The 16,868-nt window shown below is 43.6% G+C and overlaps 1 protein-coding gene and 2 pseudogenes across 1 annotated transcript; 2 read left to right on the top strand and 1 right to left on the bottom strand.

The window, feature by feature from the left end:
* Positions 1 to 4,012: 4,012 nt before the first annotated feature.
* LOC114221652 (mitochondrial assembly of ribosomal large subunit protein 1 pseudogene) lies at positions 4,013 to 6,299 on the top strand (annotated as a pseudogene).
* A 1,776-nt stretch (positions 6,300 to 8,075) lies between these two features.
* LOC114221706 (ATP synthase F(0) complex subunit j, mitochondrial pseudogene) lies at positions 8,076 to 8,346 on the bottom strand (annotated as a pseudogene).
* A 3,438-nt stretch (positions 8,347 to 11,784) lies between these two features.
* On the top strand, positions 11,785 to 15,475 carry LOC114221635 (developmental pluripotency-associated protein 3-like). The gene is made up of 3 exons (XM_088025700.1): positions 11,785 to 11,869; positions 14,024 to 14,289; positions 15,365 to 15,475. Exons 1-3 carry the CDS (start codon positions 11,785 to 11,787, stop codon positions 15,473 to 15,475), a joined length of 462 nt encoding a protein of 153 aa, XP_087881826.1.
* The last annotated feature ends 1,393 nt before the right edge of the window (positions 15,476 to 16,868 follow it).

Genomic DNA, 16,868 nt, shown 5'->3' with positions numbered 1-16,868 from the left:
CTCCCACTCCCCCTGCCTTGCCCTCTCCCACTCCCCCTGCTTGTGTTACCTCTCTCGCTGTGTCTTTCTCTGTCAAATAAATAAAATCTTAAAAAAAAAAAAAAAAGACAAGCCCTGGGAGAAGTGATAAGGTGATAAAGTAAAAGAGAGGTTAGAGTATGAAAGGCCTTGTAAACCATATGGAAAATGTGGACTTCAATCTTCGGACAATGGGGACTTTGAAGAGTTTAAAGCAGGCCTGAAGGAAGACAGGAAAGAAAAAGAAAGGAAGGAAGGGAGAAAGAAAGAGAGAAAGAGAAAGAATGAATGAAAGAAGGAGGTGTTTTTTGTAGGCAGGGTCTTAACGCATGTTCAGACATATTCATGGGAAGGAACAGAGTTGAAGACACAGGAGGAGCGGGGGCAGGAAGGGGAGGGGCTTATACGGCTTGCCCTCTTCCCTTGGGCATGGCTCCCCAATCACTTCGCCTTTCTTCCCTCTGCTTCTGTTGTCACACGGTTTTCTCTGTGTGACCCTCCAGCCTCCCTCTTATAAAGACCTTTATGATTATCTTGGGCCCACCTGGATTATCCAGGATCATCTCCTGATGTCCAGAATCTTAATCACATCTGCAAAGTCTCTTTTGCCATGGAAGGTCACATATTCACAGGTTCCAGGGAACAGAATGTGGACATCTTTCAAGGGCCATTATTCAGTCTGCCACATGTGACTTCAGAAAGACCTCACGCCCTGCAAAATTATGTGGTGCATATGCACACAAGCAGAAACACACACACACACACACACACACACACAGTCATTACGGAGAATATAGGGTAAAGGGACAAAAGCACTCAAAGTCTATGAAACTGCACAAAACATTAAGAATTCTAATATAGGGGCGCCTGGGTGGCTCAGTCGTTAAGCGTCTGCCTTCGGCTCAGCCCCACATCGGGCTCCCTGCTCGGCGGGAGGCCTGCTTCTCCCTCTCTCGCTCCCCCTGCTTGTGTTCCCTCTCTCGCTGTGTCTCTCTCTATCAAATAAATAAACACAATCTTTAAAAAAAAAAAAAAATTCTAACACAAACAGGGGTGCCAGGCTGGCTCAGACGGTAACACATGTGAATCTTGATCTTGGGGTTGTGAGTTGGAGCCCCATGGTGAGTGTGGAAATTACTTAAAAATAAAATCGTAGGGCGCCTGGGTGTCTCAGTCAGTTAGGCCTCTGCCTTCAGCTCAGGTCATGATCTTGGGGTCCTGGGATTAAGTCCTGCATCCTTCCCCAGGAGCCTGCTTCTCCCTCAGCCTACTGCTCCCCCTTCTTGTGCTCTCTCTTTCTGTCTGACAAATAAATAAATAAAATATTTAAAAATAAATAAATAAATAAAATCTTCAAAAAAGAATTCTAATATAAATATACTATCACTGTTGGAAAGATATACAAAATTCCTAATAAAGGTAAAGGTAGCCTGAGGGAAACAAAGGTAGAGAAGGCTGAAGCTGCTGACTTTACATAAAGGATGAAAAGTCAAACCACCAAGAGCTGTGCCCTGGCTGGAATAGACCTCATTTGTTTTCTAATAGCTTTAGATTTATAGGAAAATTGAAAAGCAAATACTGAGTTCACATATGCTCCACCCCTGGTGTCCCCTATTACGATCTTGTTTTAGTATGGTATATTTGTTAACATTAATAAACCACTATTAAGGGGCGCCTGGGTGGCTCGGTGGTTGAGCGTCTGCCTTCGGCTCAGGTCATGGTCCCAGGGTCCTGGGATCGAGCCCCGCATCGGGCTCCCTGCTCGGCGGGAGCCTGCTTCTCCCTCTGCCGCTCCCCCTGCTTGTGCTCTCTCACTCTCTCGAATAAATAAATAAGATATTTAAAAATAATAAACCAATATTAATACATTATTGTTAAATACAGTCATAATTTATTTAAATTTCCTTTAGGTTTTTGGTGTTTTTTTTAAGATTTTATTTATTTATTTGACAGAGAGAGACACAGCGAGAGAGGGAACACAAGCAGGGGGAGTGGGAGAGGGAGAAGCAGGCTTCCCGCGGAGCAGGGAGCCCGATGCGGGGCTCAATCCCAAGACCCTGGGATCATGACCTGAGCCGAAGGCAGACACTTAACAACTGAGCCACCCAGGCGCCATGATTTCCTTTAGGTTTTACCTAACTTCCTTTTTCTCTTCCAGGATCCCATGCCAGATACCACATTACATCTAGTCGTCGTGTCTCCTTTATCATTCTCTTGGTTGGGCAATTCCTCAGACTTGCCTTGTTTTTGACGTCCTGGACAATTCTTTTTAAAGATTTTATTATATATTTATTTGAGAGAGAAAGAGAGAGAGAGCAGGAGCAGGGAGAGGGAAGAGGGAGAAGGAGGGGGAGGGAGAGAGGCAGGCAGAGGGAGAAGCAGACTCCCCACTGAGCAAGGAGCCCAACTCTGGATCATGACCTGGTATCATGACCTGAGCCGAAGGCAGATGCTGAACTGATTGAGCCACCCAGGCGCCCTGACAACCTTGACAATTTTGAGGAGTCCCGGTGAGGTGTTTTGTAGGATACCGCAGTACTGGAATTTGTCTTTATGTCTTTCTTGTGGTGAGAGCAGGGTTATGGGTTATTGGAAGGAGCCCACAGAGGCAAAGTGCCATTTTCATCATAACGTATCAAGGGTACATGCTACCAATGTGACTCATCACTGTTAATGTTGGCCTTGATCATCTGGCTGAGGTAATGTTTGTTAGGTTTCTCCCCCATAAAAGTGTCCTTTCTTCCCCTGCTTTCCACACTGTACACTTTGAAATGAAGTGACTATGTGCAGCCCATACTTAAGGAGGGGGAGATATGCCCATTCTCCTTGTGGAATGGGTGAAAACAAAACTTATTTGGAATTCTTTGCATGAGAGATTTGTCTCTTCTCCTCCATTTGCCAATTTCTAGAATCAGTTATTTTTATCCATAGGGACTCATGGATATTTATTTTATACTTTGGGTTAGAATCCAATATTACTTCATATTTTCCTTTTACATGCCCCTACCAATGTGTGCATTGTGTTGTTTTTCTTTTTTCTTTTTATTTTAAAGATTTATTTATTAATTTGAGAGAGAGAGAGAGCACATGAGTGGGGTGGGGGGGCAGAGAGGGAGAGACTCTTAAACAGGCTCCGTGCCCAGAGGAATCCGACGTGAGGCTTGCTCTCATGACCCTGAAATTATGACCCTAGTCAAAACCAACAGTTGGATGCTTAACTGACTGAGCTACCCAGATGCCCCTCTTTTTTTTTTTTTAAACACTTCCTTACTTTCTGGCACTACAAAGTGCTCAGGATTTATTTTATATATTTCCTGCCGCAATCCTAGAAATAACCATTTCCCTGAGGAGCCTTGGTTCCTTTTCTATAGAAAATGGTATTAGAAACCAAGATCCAGGGGCACCTGGGTGGCTCAGTTAGTTAAGCGTCTGCCTTCGGCTCAGGTCATGATCTCAGGGTCCTGGGATCGAGTCCTGCATCGGGTTCCCTACTCGGCAGGAAGCCTGCTTCTCCCTCTCCCACTCCCCCTGCTTGTGTTCCCTCTCTTGCTGTCTCTCTCTGTCAAATAAATCAATAAAATCTTTAAAAATAAAAATAAAAAAAGAAACCAAGATCCAGGCATGAGGCATGCTCAGTGCTCATTGACATTAGAATTCTACAACACTTGCATCCCATGGGTCCTGATGTTTCTTCTTGGGGCAAATAAATAAAATGGAATAAAAACGAATTGAAATCAGAAAAGCATTCAAACTATACAGCTGGCTTGCGAAATGAGGATAATGACACGAGAAAGACAGAGCTGGAGGTAAAAGACAAGGAATCATGGAAACTGTACTATGGGAAGTTGAAAAGCATTGGTGTCCAATCTTCCTGCCCTGTTGTCCTTCTGGAACAGGGATGGGGGCTTGGTACCAGGGCTGAGGCCCTCTGCCTAGCATTTCTGAGCATGCGGCTGGTGAAAGGAGACAAAGTAAATAAAATCTGTAGGGTGAAATGCCTCCTCTGGAAGTCCCTTGCCGCCTGCCCCCCAAGTCAGATATCCTCTTTAACAAGGAACAATGGACTGCACCAGAGGTTCTTCGCAGGTAAACAAAGGAAAGACAACAAGCCTTTGTGTCTGGGTTCCTTTTCTCAAAAAGAGAAGTCAAGGCAGAAAGTCAATGAAACAACAGGAACAAAGACACAAGGCATTCCTTTGATCTCCGGACTGGGTTTCCAAAGCTGAAATACAATGTTCCACTTGGTTTGTGCCTCACCAGCATTACCTCCTTGTCTTTCCTGAAATCTCGTCTTTAAGCAAACTTGGGAATGCCGGCAGTATTTGCTCCTCTCTTCTGATAGGCCTAACTTACTAGTTAACCAGTACTTTCATGAGTCCCATATCTTCATTCAAACCACAAATGTTGGGAAATTTACGGCCCCAGCGCATACTGAGCACTTTCCATCAGAACCCCGTCTGGGAGGCTGCTCTTTAGCCGACTCTCATATTGGAAAGTCGTTAAATGTTTTCCACTAAGCTGTTCAATAATTGATCATAGACCCAGGATTCGACCCCGGGGAGTACTGATTCTTCCTTGTGGAATTTCAAGAACTAAAGTGGATTCGCGGAAAGGAAGGCAACCGCAGTCGGTGCGGGGAGAGAGGCAAAGCGCAGGGCGCCTGGGCGCTCGGCAGGCGCATGGGGCTGCAGAGACCTCGGTCCCGAGGTGGGTGCAGGTGCTGGGCACCCGACCATTTGTCCCCACCCCGTGTGTCAGGCCTCAAGGCCCGACTCCCAGGCAGATGGCCCTAGACGCCAGTGGAAACAGGCTTCTCGACTCGAGGCGCAGTGGAGAACCTGAGGGAAGGCAGAGGAGACACACTGGCGGGCACGGGGGTGCCGCCCACGGGGCAGAGGGACCAAAGCAAGGACAAGGGCCGCAAGGGGAGACCCGCCCCACCAGAAGCGAGCCCAGAGCAGTACATCGAGTAATTCATTAACTGTGTGTTTGGGAAACAGCAGCTTTCCCCTCTCCTTTACCAGGCTTTACCTCTCTTTGGAATATGTTTCACTACCTACCCTACCCTATATTTTGGATCTACGGTTTGTTGTCTCCATCCACCAGAATGTTTGTGCCCTGAGGGCAACACTTTAATTTTGCCTGCGGCTCTGTTGCCTGACCTGAAACCAACCTGGCACAGTTGAAGGGAAAACACTTCTGAGCTAGAGAAGCCACCTGGAGGGAAAAGGTGGGCTCCACAGATCAGAGAGAAAGGACAGCCAAGATTCCAGCTTCATCAGTTCAACCCCTTGGGGCAGATTAGAATTTTAAAAATTCCATTCATCCGATCTTAAAGACTCCATGTAGATGAAGACCTCCAGTAGATGAAGCTATTTCACTGTTTATCATCCCCCTTTCCAGAAATGAGTCTGGGGACTGGAGCGTCCTGTACTGTTAAAGCTAAGCTTGGGCGGGGCGGGGGAATGGGGTGGCTGGGTGATGGACACTGGGGAGGGTATGTGCTAGGGTGAGCACTGTGTATTGTGTAAGACTGATGAATCACAGACCTGTACCCCTGAAACAAATAATACATTATATGTTAATTAAAAACAAAACAAAACAATAAGCTTAAGCAAGCAGTGTGGGGCAGTGGATGCAGACCCGGCTGTGGTGCAGGGTAGCAGAGGGTGCTGGACCCGCCTGGGGGGCTGCCCGCTGCGGGGTTGGCGGAAGGTGGGACAAGCGTTGGGCCCCACCTGCCTGACTCCAGAACTCGCGCGTGCCCTGCACTGCGGCAGTGGCCCTACTGAGCCGGCGGAGGGGCAGCCAGCTTGGGGCACCCGGAGTCAGGCACTGCATATCATTCTGGCCCTAAATTTGACATCGATATGCTGGTTTTGCTTTTGAGACTAGAAAATGCAAGAGACGTTTGTGAGATTAAGGGTCCAACAGAAATGAAATATACAGATTACTTCGTGATTGGTAGTAGAAAACCCTTTCAAGTAGAGAACTTCTTTTCACATTGTGAAAACGTACAAATGCCCGAAATATAAAAGTGAGTCTCATAGTAAGAGAAGGGAAAGACCCTGATGATTGGCTCTGTGTGGACTTTGGCAGCATGGTGATTGATTTGATACCTCCAGAAAAGAGAAACCTCTGAATTCGAGGAATTATGGACTCTACCTTCTTGTGATGACCAGTTAGCTCAGGTAGCACCTGAGATGTTACCTGAAGACTTCATTCTTGGAAGGAAAGATGACACTTCATCACTGACTCCAGTGGAGCTCAAATATGAATAAAATGATATGAACTGATTTAGTAAAAAAAGATGAATTTAGGCATATTAAAATGTGTAAGAGTTTATTTGAGCAAAACTCAGTTCAAACGGGGAAGCATCATATCTAGCAGATAGAAAGGAGCTCCAAAGGGCTGTATAAAATGAAAGACTTTCAAGGCAAAAGGGGGCAGGAACAGGACATTATACTTAGGCAAAAAGCAGATTGGTTATGGCAAGGTTATTTACCCATAGGGGATAGCAAGAGTCTATCAGATTACCTAACTAGTGCTGATCAGGTGATCCCTGGTTGACTGGTTTGAGATTCTGTTTCTAGGGAGAACCAAAATTGTAATTAATTTTTGGTTTGGCGAGGTGGGGCTTAGCACAAGTGAGTCCATTTTGGGCCTGTTGTCTTGTTCTTAGCGATGCATAGTTAACATAGTTTAACAATGTTGTTCACCCTTAACAAATTTTCCCTTTGCCCTCCTGTTTTGCTACAAGAAGGACTTATACTCCTGCTTCCGGCTTGAAGAGCTGTACTTATATTCCTCCTTCAAGGACTGGAAATTAATACAAAGAATATGACATTTCCCATTGTCAAGACAGGGGTTATCATGGGGCACCTGGGTGTCTCAGTTGGTTAAGCGTCTGCCTTTGGCTCAGGTCATGATCCCCGGGTCCTGGAATCGAGTCCCACGTCAGCCTTCCTGCTCGTCAGGGAGCCTGCTTCTTCCTCTCCCTCTGCTTCTTCCCTGCTTGTGCTCTCTCTCTCTCAAATAAATAAATAAAATCTTAAAAAGAAGAAGAGGGTTATCTGGCTTATCTCTGTCTTGTCAAAAAGAGGTTTATCGGCTTCTCTGTGTCTTCCTGTTAATTTTCTTCCCTGCCCATCTGTGAATACTCCAGTTCAAGGTAAACTTCTATGGTGGGTCCATGGAGCTCTAGTCACAGCTTGAAGTTCCACCTAGATCTGAACAGATCTAGGTCTGGCCTCCTCCCGGAAGTCCGGAACAGAAAGATGACATTTTGCTTCAAGTTGATCTGAAAAGAACTTCAGCTCAATTAGAGCAGACTTCCAGTAAAACGGTAGGTGGGACTGTCCTAGAAATTCAATTCTTACCTCCTTTTAGCCTATCAAGTAAACCTATCTGCCAGTCCAATGAAAAATAAATGAACCATTGACTGAAATAATTAGGTGGGTGGGTATTGAGATTAAATTAGAACTGATATGCTTCCAATTCCATTCTCTCACCAAAAAAAAAAAAAAAAAATGACAGCTTCTACAATTCTTTTGGATAATTTATTTATTTATTTATTTTAAAGATTTTATTTATTTATTTGAGAGAGAGAGAATGAGAGATAGAGAGCACGAGAGGGAAGAAGGTCAGAGGGAGAAGCAGACTCCCCACTGAGCAGGGAGCCCCATGTGGGACTCCATCCTGGGACTCCAGGATCATGACCTGAGCCGAAGGCAGTCGCTCAACCAACTGAGCCACCCAGGCGCCCCTCTTTTGGATAATTTAAAGAGCCTATCTTTTCTAGTTGTATCTCTTAGAGATTGCCTAAAAATCTCCCTGCTCTGCAAGCTAGGCCTGAGTGTTACAGGACCAAGGGAAGAATAATGGCAACCGTCCCCAACACACAGAAAAAGTTGAAACCAATTGGGATTGTTTCTTTTTTTGGGGGGGGCAGTGGTGCACCTCAGGTACATTTATTCATGCCACGGGGACACAACACGTCTACAAGTGTATGGCAGTGCTCCACGTTCCCATCTAACAGCGCGCTGAGATTTACAGACTGATGCTCCATGGGACGTGCGCTCCAAGTACAGCCGGTCAATGATGGCCATGAGCAGGCTCAGGACTGGAAGCTTTCAAAGCTTTACTTCTGTTATCAGCACTCCTGATTTTATAAATGATGACAGTCATCAACCCCATTCCTAACCAAATCTCCTGGTAAACCTGGGTATAGTAGGGCTTCATGGGGATCCAAACATTTTTAATAAGGCTTTGAAGCATCTCGGCGCAAGAACCCCGGCTTGGCCCGCCGCAATACCCACTGCCAATGACTTGGAAACCAATTGGGACTGTCTCTATCCACTGAATGGGATGCTGTCCCATTGCGTGGATCATTGAATAAACCCAATATAGATCTTTAAATTTTACTCAGTCGAATTTTGGTTTTTAATAATAATTGTCTAAGTAGAGATGTTGGTATGATGTTTTGATTCACTCAAGCGTTTCATGTCCATGGTTCCGTAATGTGTTACGCACTAGAGATAACACGAATTTAACGGTTTACCTGATCTCAAATCTCATGTTTTGCATGTATCTATTTTAAAGCTCTTAATATCTATTTGCAGACAATATTTCAAAGATTTGGCTCACAGCTACCAGCTATAGCTGCCAACTATAATCTCACCATACATCTTTCCTAGTTTTTCTATTTTAAAATTGCCATGCAAAAGTTTAAAGGCTATCTTAATTAGGGTTTTAAAACTCAAGTAGAAGTGAACTGTTTTATATGTTACTTTACTCATATTTCCTCAAATGAGAAATCTTTGCTTTTTTTGAAATTCATCTAATGGATTTTTTTTGTTTGTTTTATTTATTTAAGTAATCTCTACACCCAACATGGGGCTTGAATCCATGAGACCGAGATCAAGAGTTGCAGGCTTCTCCAATTGAGGCAGCTGGGCACCCCCTCATGGATTTTTATTCATTAGTATTATTGTATTCTTTATTGGACATATATATGCTGCAAGTTCCTTTTTCTTTTTTTTAAGATTTTATTTATTTATTTGAGAGAAAGAGAATGAGAGAGAGAGAGAGAGAGAGAGCATGAGAGTGGGGAGGGTCAGAGGGAGAAGCAGACCCTCCACTGAGCATGGAGCCTGATGTGGGACTCGATCCTGGTACTCCAGGATCATGACCTGAGCCAAAGGCCGTCGCTTAACCAACTGAGCTACCTAGGTGCCTGAGATATGAGCTTTTTAATATGGTCTGTGAGCCTTTCAGTTTCATGACCTTAGGAGTAGTTGCCTGGTAGTGTTCTTGTATCAAGTTAATTCCCCACAAGACAAAGGAATCTATCCTGGTGGTGACATTTTTGAGAAACTGAGTATCTGGGAATGTTCCACACTTGCTCAATAGTTTGACTAAATATAGATTTCTAGGTTGGGAAGTATTTTCCTTCAGAATTTGGAAGGTGTTTTTCCCTATCCTCTGGCATTCAATGTTGTTGAGGAATCTGAGCCATTATATTCCTGATATTAAATGCTCTTCTTATATTTTCTCTATTTTATATCTGTTTGTGGTTCTGCTTTACTTAAGAGAATATCTTCGATTTTTGTCTCCAAACCATTTTTTTTGTTTGTTTCTAATATCAAATGTCTAAATCCAGGTACTCTTTTTTTTTTTTTTTTTGCTCTTTTCCTTCTTTAAAAGGGGCATCCTGTTTGTTTCAAAAATATTACAAATGATTTCTTATCTCTTGAGACATTAGGTATCATTTTCTTGATGCATTCTTTTATAGTCTGCGTTGTTTTGTTTTCTTTTTTTTAAAAGATTTTATTTATTTATTTGACAGAGAGAGAGAGCACAAGCAAGTGGGAGTGGCAGGCAGAGGGAGCGGGAGAAGCAGGCTCCCCACAGAGCAGGGAGAGCCCGATGCAGGACTTGATCCCAGGACCCTGGGATCATGACCTGAGCCAAAGGCAGTCACTTAACCAACTGAGCCACCCAGGCGCCCTGTTTGTTTTCAAGTTGCTTCATTCTGTTTGGTTTTTTACCTCATCTTTCATACGATAAAGAAAAAAACATGTTAACTAGAAAGCTGTTATAACTTTTAAAGATTTTTTATTTTATTTTAGTTTATTTTTTTTAAGATTTTATTTATTTGAGAGAGAGAGATAATGAGCACAAGCAAGAGGGAGAAGGAGAAGCAGGCTCCCCACTGAGGAAGGAGTCCGATATGGGGCTCGATCCCAGGACCCTGAGATCATGACCTGAGCCAAAGGCAGATGCCTTCTGTTGGCTCAGCTTCTGTCATGTTGAAGAAAACTGCATCTCCACCATCCATATTCCACACCTTCCTGTAGGAATGGCTCTCTCTAAACCTGGATTTTTTGAGTGAGAGTCTATGCCAGCCCTTTTCACTGTCTTACCTCCTAATCTTACACCCCTGCCATCTGATATTTGCCCTCATGTCTCCTGCAGAATTCTGAGAGACGGCTAGGGGACAGGTATCCATGGCAAAGGGGGAACCGCTGAGAACAGACCAGGAGTGGAGAGTTAAGCGTGCCATAAAGCAGTGCTTCTGATTCACCTGGGAGGCCTGCTAAACTGCTGGATGCCTCTTTGATTCAGCAGATCTGGGTTGGAGCTCAGTGCTTTTTTAATTATATCCTACAAGTTACCAGGGGCTGTTGATGCTGCCTGTCTGGAGGCCATATATTTTGAGAACCATTTGAATAAAGTATTGTAACCTAATGTGTATTTATGGCTGTTCTTCATCTCCTACAAAAATATTTCTTAATCAGAACTTCGACTTTTGCTTTTTAGTAAAAATAAGCGAGATTGCGTTTGAGTATTTTCTCATGATTTCCAGCTGAAGCCGGTATAGGGAAGCTGTACATTAAATAGGAGATGGGAAAAAACATGCATTTTGCCAGAGGGGGGAGGGACTTGTTCTCTACCTCCTGCAGAAATCAGCAGTTAATGTTGGTGCTTGTTGCCAGAGTTCAGTACAAGTATTGGGGTGGGGGTGGGAATTTATAAATTTAATTTCAGCTGCTCACAAAAAATGCAATTCAATTAATAGTCTAGAAAACAAACTAAAATTACAGATCCAAAGCACACGTCCATAAAATATCAAGCTATTGAAGTGTTTCCAACAGACATTTTATTTCTCCTCTCTGTTCCCTTACTAGCATCCACAGGTTTAAGATGTCAGGCAAGGAAAACTTTTAAGGGAACTTTCTCAATTAATTTAATTGGGAATTAATTAGCAGTTGTGGGGGGACCACCCTTCATCTCTCTGCACTAGAACACTGTAGAGCCCAGTTCACAAACCAGTAGCCATTTCCAGAAGTAGTTTGGAAAAACTGATTTTCAAGGCAACCTTAGGGAGATACAACCACAGAGGCTCTTTTAAAATTTTCCAACCTACGTGTAGGAGAGTATGATTGTTTTAATGCGGAGCAGATGAAGCATCACCCTATTAGTCCACTAATAGGGTTACGCCCATTCACCTTATCCCTTTAACCATTAGCATTTACATTAAAATAGGCTGGCTGATTGGCTTATCTGTAGTTTTAAGAGGGAACCTGATGGGAGCTTTGAGGTTTGTTCTTTCTCTTGCCACTCCAAAGGAGTTTGGGTTTTTCTTGCTCCTCCTGGCCTATAAAGTTCTTCCCAGGGTATTTTGTAGCAAGTTGAGTCTTGAGCATCACCTCCCACTGGACCCCGAAGATCCAGGAGGAGCTTCGGTCTGTGACCAGGCTTCCAATGGATTCGCCAAAGCAGCTTTACCCAACCTGGGCCCTGGGGTCATCTCAGATGCCCAGTGAAGAGAATTCCCAGGAAGGCTCGGGTAAGCCAGATGGTACCCTTTCTGATGACAGGGGGTTCGAGAGCGAAGAGGTTGCCCTCCTTCTTATATTGACTTCAGTCTTCCAGGCAGGAGGGCCAAGGTTGTGTAGGTCTCCCCAGTGAAGAAACACGGAGGGCAGGGGGGAAATTGGGAAAGGGGTGTTGAGAGCTGCATGGTTTACTTCCTATGTTCAGGAACACTTAAAAATGTTTTCAGTTCTGTTTCTGGGGAAGAGCAATTGGGATTCTCCTAGGTCGTGGCTCAAAATGTCTGCCTATCAGCAATACATGTCAGGAATGTGAAAAGGAACAAAATACAAGAAACCTAAACTCTTAATTTAACCTAAAGTTTTTCTTAATCTCACCAGCATTTTCTGGATTGGTTTTCCAGTTAAATTTACCCTTTAGGAATGTTAAGCAGGGAGATGGCTTTTCAGAGGAAATTGAAAAAAGGGGAACACTTAAAGCCAGTGAATGTGCTCTATAATGTAAATTAGTAGGACAGACTCTGGAGGGCTTTCTGAGGAACAGTGCTCCAGAAATATTGCCAATTAGGTCCTCTCCTGGCTTCTTCCCATCGCAGAACCCAACCCCAGGCTTGGCCACAGAGAACCACTCAATGGATTTGAAACCTTATTGCTGGGACTAATGGGTGGGGCTGGATGGTGGTGGGTGGCTTTGAGCCAGTCCTCACTGGGCAGCTAGAAAGCTGGGTGGGAAGCTTGCTGATATTTTCTATTCCGTCAGCATCTTCTCCCCCTGCCTCTCCCCAGTCCAGACCTACCTCCCCCCATATTTGAGGAAAGAACCTGGGTGGATGTATACAAAGGGAAAATTAACAAAGAGAGGGTATCTGTATAATCCGAACTCGGCTTTCCCTGCCTTAGTACCTGATGATTCCCAACTAGGGATTTTTACATGTGCGCAAGTCCCTGGAAGTCAAATGGATCCTGACTCTTTTACTTAGTGCTTTCACACACGGGCAAAATGAATGTAAACTGCTTTATATGAGTCTTGAGAGTGTACGGGGTATGCATAAGGGTTTGGATCAAAGAGGCAAGTGAGTGGCTGATTTTGGAGTTTGAGTGGAGAGATTTTGTACCATGGAAAGGTTGGGTATAAGTGAAGAGGGTAACAGTCAGTTCAGCTTCTTAGTTCTGTTTAAGGAGAGACGGTTGTATCTGGGGTTTCCTTGTCTATTTCACGGACCTTTACCCCCCTAACCCCACTCCCCCCGCCAAGAAAGTTTAAGAGATTTATAAGTGTTATCAAGTTGAACTGCTGAAAGTTGTTTACTGATTTTTGATTTGCGTAAATGCTTTGTTGTGTGTCTCTTCCCCCCTTCTATTACAAATTAACACAAGTGAAAATAGGAAACCTGCACGTTTTTCCAGGTGGAATCACATGTTTTTCCAGTTGGAATACTAATATTTAGGTACCTTTTGACCCTGTGGAGGGAAAAATGTCTAACCTTCAGAACTACCAATAACAGGAAAAGCGGGAACAATTTTTTCAAGAACTGTTTCCCATCATAGTGGATGATTCTTTTCTTTCTTTCTTTCTTTTTTTTTTTTTAGGGCTTTATTTTTAGAGAGAGAGCACAAGAGGGAGGAGGAGCAGAGGGAGAGGGACAGACTCCACTCTGAGCGCAGAGCATGACAGGGGGCTCCGTCTCAGGATGCTGAGATCATGAGATAAAGACCTGAGCTGAGATCCATTTGGCTGCTAAACTGACTGAGCCACCCAGGTGCCCCCATCATAACGGATTCTTTTTAGGATTTTATTCATTTGACAGAGCACAAGCAGGGAGAGCAGCAGGCTCCCCGCTGAGCAGGGAGCCCGATATGGGGCTCAATCCCAACACCCTGGGATCATGACCTGAGCCAAAGGCAGGCGCTGAACCGATGGAGCCACCCAGGTGTCCCATCATAGTGGATTCTTAAGCATATTCTCAAACGTACTGTCTCACCACATGCAACATGTTAGGTTAGCAGAGTAGGTAATGTGCTCGCTATGTGTGATCTTCCATGCTGAAGTAACTCCCGTTGTCCATTGTCAACCTGCTTAAGAGCAGATCTACGTGGAGCATGAGACAAGTGACTTCTGGATGATGCAATGCACTCTAATGGATCTTAACTTTTCTCTTTTCTTACAGGTGCCTCTCAAACTATCTCCGAAGTATTAACAAAGAATCTTGGTAAATTGACTCTCGATTCTAGTATCAAACTCCCTTCCCCTCTACCAGAATATCCATCCCAGCAGCAGGGCAGAGAGAAGAAACCACAGGGGCTGGTTGAGCGCATCCTTAGCAGCAGCAGGAGGAGGACTGGAGTAAGGACTTTGTTAACTGCTCGGAAAGAAAGGATGGCAAGGATGATTCGAATGATTCAGTACCAGCGCTACCTCAGCCCGGGGCCCCAGGTAGGTTCATGGGATCTGGGCAGACAGCACTGCCCCACCAGGGCGCTCAACAGCCACTAGGAATGATAGGCAGCAGTCAGTCAATCATACTGATGAGCGCAGGGTGTGAGTAACACTTGTGTTTTTAAGATTCTCCAACTTTTTACGGTAGATGTAATGTAATAATAATGTTAGTAATCCAACCTTTTTGATAGTTTTCAATAAATACATTTTTTTCTTCCCATAAAGCTTCAAAAAGATCTACAGCAGAAGGAAGCTGAGGAGGTAAAAGATTTTCTCAAACTATACATGTGGGTGGCTGTCTGGTTTCTATTTTTTGGTTTTTGTTTTTGAGAGGAGGAAAGGGGAATTTGATTTTGAATCTCTGGGAACTCTGGAGAAATCAGTTCATGTTTGTAATTTTTATTTAGTTTTATTTTTTTAGAGCAGTTTTAGATGAATGGCAAAATTGAGTGGAAAGTTGAGCGTTCCCATATACCTCCTGAATACACAGTGTCCTCCACTATGAACATTCCATGCCAGTGATAAATTCATACAGTTGAACCTACACTGACACGTTCTCACCTCAAGTCTATGTTTACATTAAGGTTAACTCTTGGCGGTATATTTGTACTTTTTCAAGTGCTGTCAGAAACATGGTCATGATGATACTCTAGTAAGGGCAAACAACCTTGAGTACTGGGTCCAGAAGAAGTTACATTTAAGGCATTCAGAGAATGACACTAGGATATATTTTACTGGTTGACAATCGGATGCTACCATCACAAAATGACCCACAATCTGATATTCTTTGGTACCCATACATTTCAATCCTGCCTCCTCTTTGCCCTCCAAAATGTATTCCAAAGGCTATTCTAGGGGTGCCTGGGTGGCTCAGTTGGTGAAGCATCCGACTTGATCTCAGCTTGACCTCAGTGGTGAATTCAAGCCCTGAGTTGGCATGGAGCACAACTTAAAAGGTTATAATAACCAAGCCTAGATTTGAGGGTGGAGGCTTGGTTACATCTCATCATGGTGCAATGAATCCATTTTATTTAAATTATTAATGCAATTAATCCATTTCACTTTTTTTCAGGGTGAATCAAGAGTAGAAAGATTTAGATGTCGCTGCCATTATTGCCTTTATCATAAAGATCTTTCTGAGGAAACCAGCATGGAGAATAATTGTGACATAGAGCCAATGTAAACATAAACTTTATTCTTGTATGGTTTCTTCTTAACTAGTGATTTTAGGATCACTTTGCAGCAGCTTGGGAAAGCTGCTCTATGTTAGGGCAAACTATAATATTTTGGTAATCTATGATATTATAAAGTCTTTTGTATCTTTTCTACCTTCATACAAATAATTTGTGAGGAATCCTGTAGTTTGCATTTGAATGACTTCAGTATATGTCCACCTTTTGATTTGACCTAAGAAAGCACTAATAGGTTTTGAGTGTTGCCTGTGTGTTTGAGAGGCCTGAAGTCATTAAGACAAGACCTAACCTCAAAAATTGGAAGCCAAGTAACTTGTGCAGAAGTACACAGAAAACTTTGGGTGGTTTGGTTTAGAGCATGATTAGGGCAGATGTATATGCTAGATTTTGTGGTTTTCAAAAATGGTAATAAAATTTTTTTGTGCTATTTCAATTTTCAGTAGCAAATGTGTGTGTAGAGGATCTTATTAAAATTGACTTATTTGAATACCTCTTAAAGAGTCTTGTTCTTTTCTTAACTTGTTTTTACTTGTGTATTCAGTGAACAAGAGTTCTTATCCTCATGACATTGCTAGAATGTAAACTTCTGGCATTTTAATGTGTGATATTGTCCTACTGGAAAGGCACTTGATACATCTGGGTGAGGTTAGAAAGCAAGGACACACATACTGGGGTGCCTGGGTGGCTCAGTCGGTTAAGCGTCTGCCTTTGGATTGGATCATTATCCCAGGGTCCTGGGACTGAGTCCCGCATCGGGCTCCCTGCTCAGTGGGGAGCCTGCTTCTCCCTCTACCTTACCCCCTACTGGTGATCTCTCTCTCAAATCTTTTTTTAAAAAAGACAAATACTTGTACATACCACCTTCTGGAAGAGCTCTCGAAAACTGGGAGGAAGATAGAGGTAGAGCATGTGTTCAAAGTGTTTTGTTCACTTACAAGAACGGTATGGAAAGAAGCAACTGGAGACCTGGGTGAAGAACTAAATCCCATGCTGATGAGTACACAGGTATGGAATGATCTGTTAGTCTTCAGAATGGGGTGGAGGCAGAAACAGCATGAACTTGGGAGGACTGGCTGCAACAAATGGCAAGCGCAACAGTGATGTTAGGGAGGGATATTAAATAATAGCCTCTGCTCACTACCAAAGTAGGTCTTCAGAGGTTATTCTACTTAGAACTAGTCTAGCTGTCCTAGTCTACCAACATGGATAAGTGCGGGCAGGCTTGAAGTTTTGTTAAGCTTGCAACAAAACTAGGAGGCATGTATTAGTATTTTTCATGGAAAACCTATTCAAGTGGGTGATGTGAGAGGGAAGTCACTTTTTGCACCGAAGCACATATACCCTATAGCTCTTCCATCTTCCCACTTGAGTTCCTTTCTCAGG

This window comes from Eumetopias jubatus, unplaced genomic scaffold, assembly GCF_037043125.1.
Source record: "Eumetopias jubatus isolate StellerSeaLion01/CBP00866 unplaced genomic scaffold, mEumJub1_p1.0 scaffold_8, whole genome shotgun sequence".
NCBI classification, from domain to species: Eukaryota; Metazoa; Chordata; class Mammalia; order Carnivora; family Otariidae; genus Eumetopias; species Eumetopias jubatus.
Note: the sequence above shows the minus strand (reverse complement) of the source record. Positions and strands in the feature narration are given on the sequence as shown.

Bases quoted from the DNA above. Each gene is read 5' to 3' on its own strand.
- LOC114221635 (XM_088025700.1), top strand. From the start codon at position 11,785: ATGGATTCGCCAAAGCAGCTTTACCCAACCTGGGCCCTGGGGTCATCT. The intron at 11,870-14,023 runs GTAAGCCAGATG...CTTTTCTTACAG, and splicing joins GAATTCCCAGGAAGGCTCGG to GTGCCTCTCAAACTATCTCC. The intron at 14,290-15,364 runs GTAGGTTCATGG...ACTTTTTTTCAG, and splicing joins ACCTCAGCCCGGGGCCCCAG to GGTGAATCAAGAGTAGAAAG.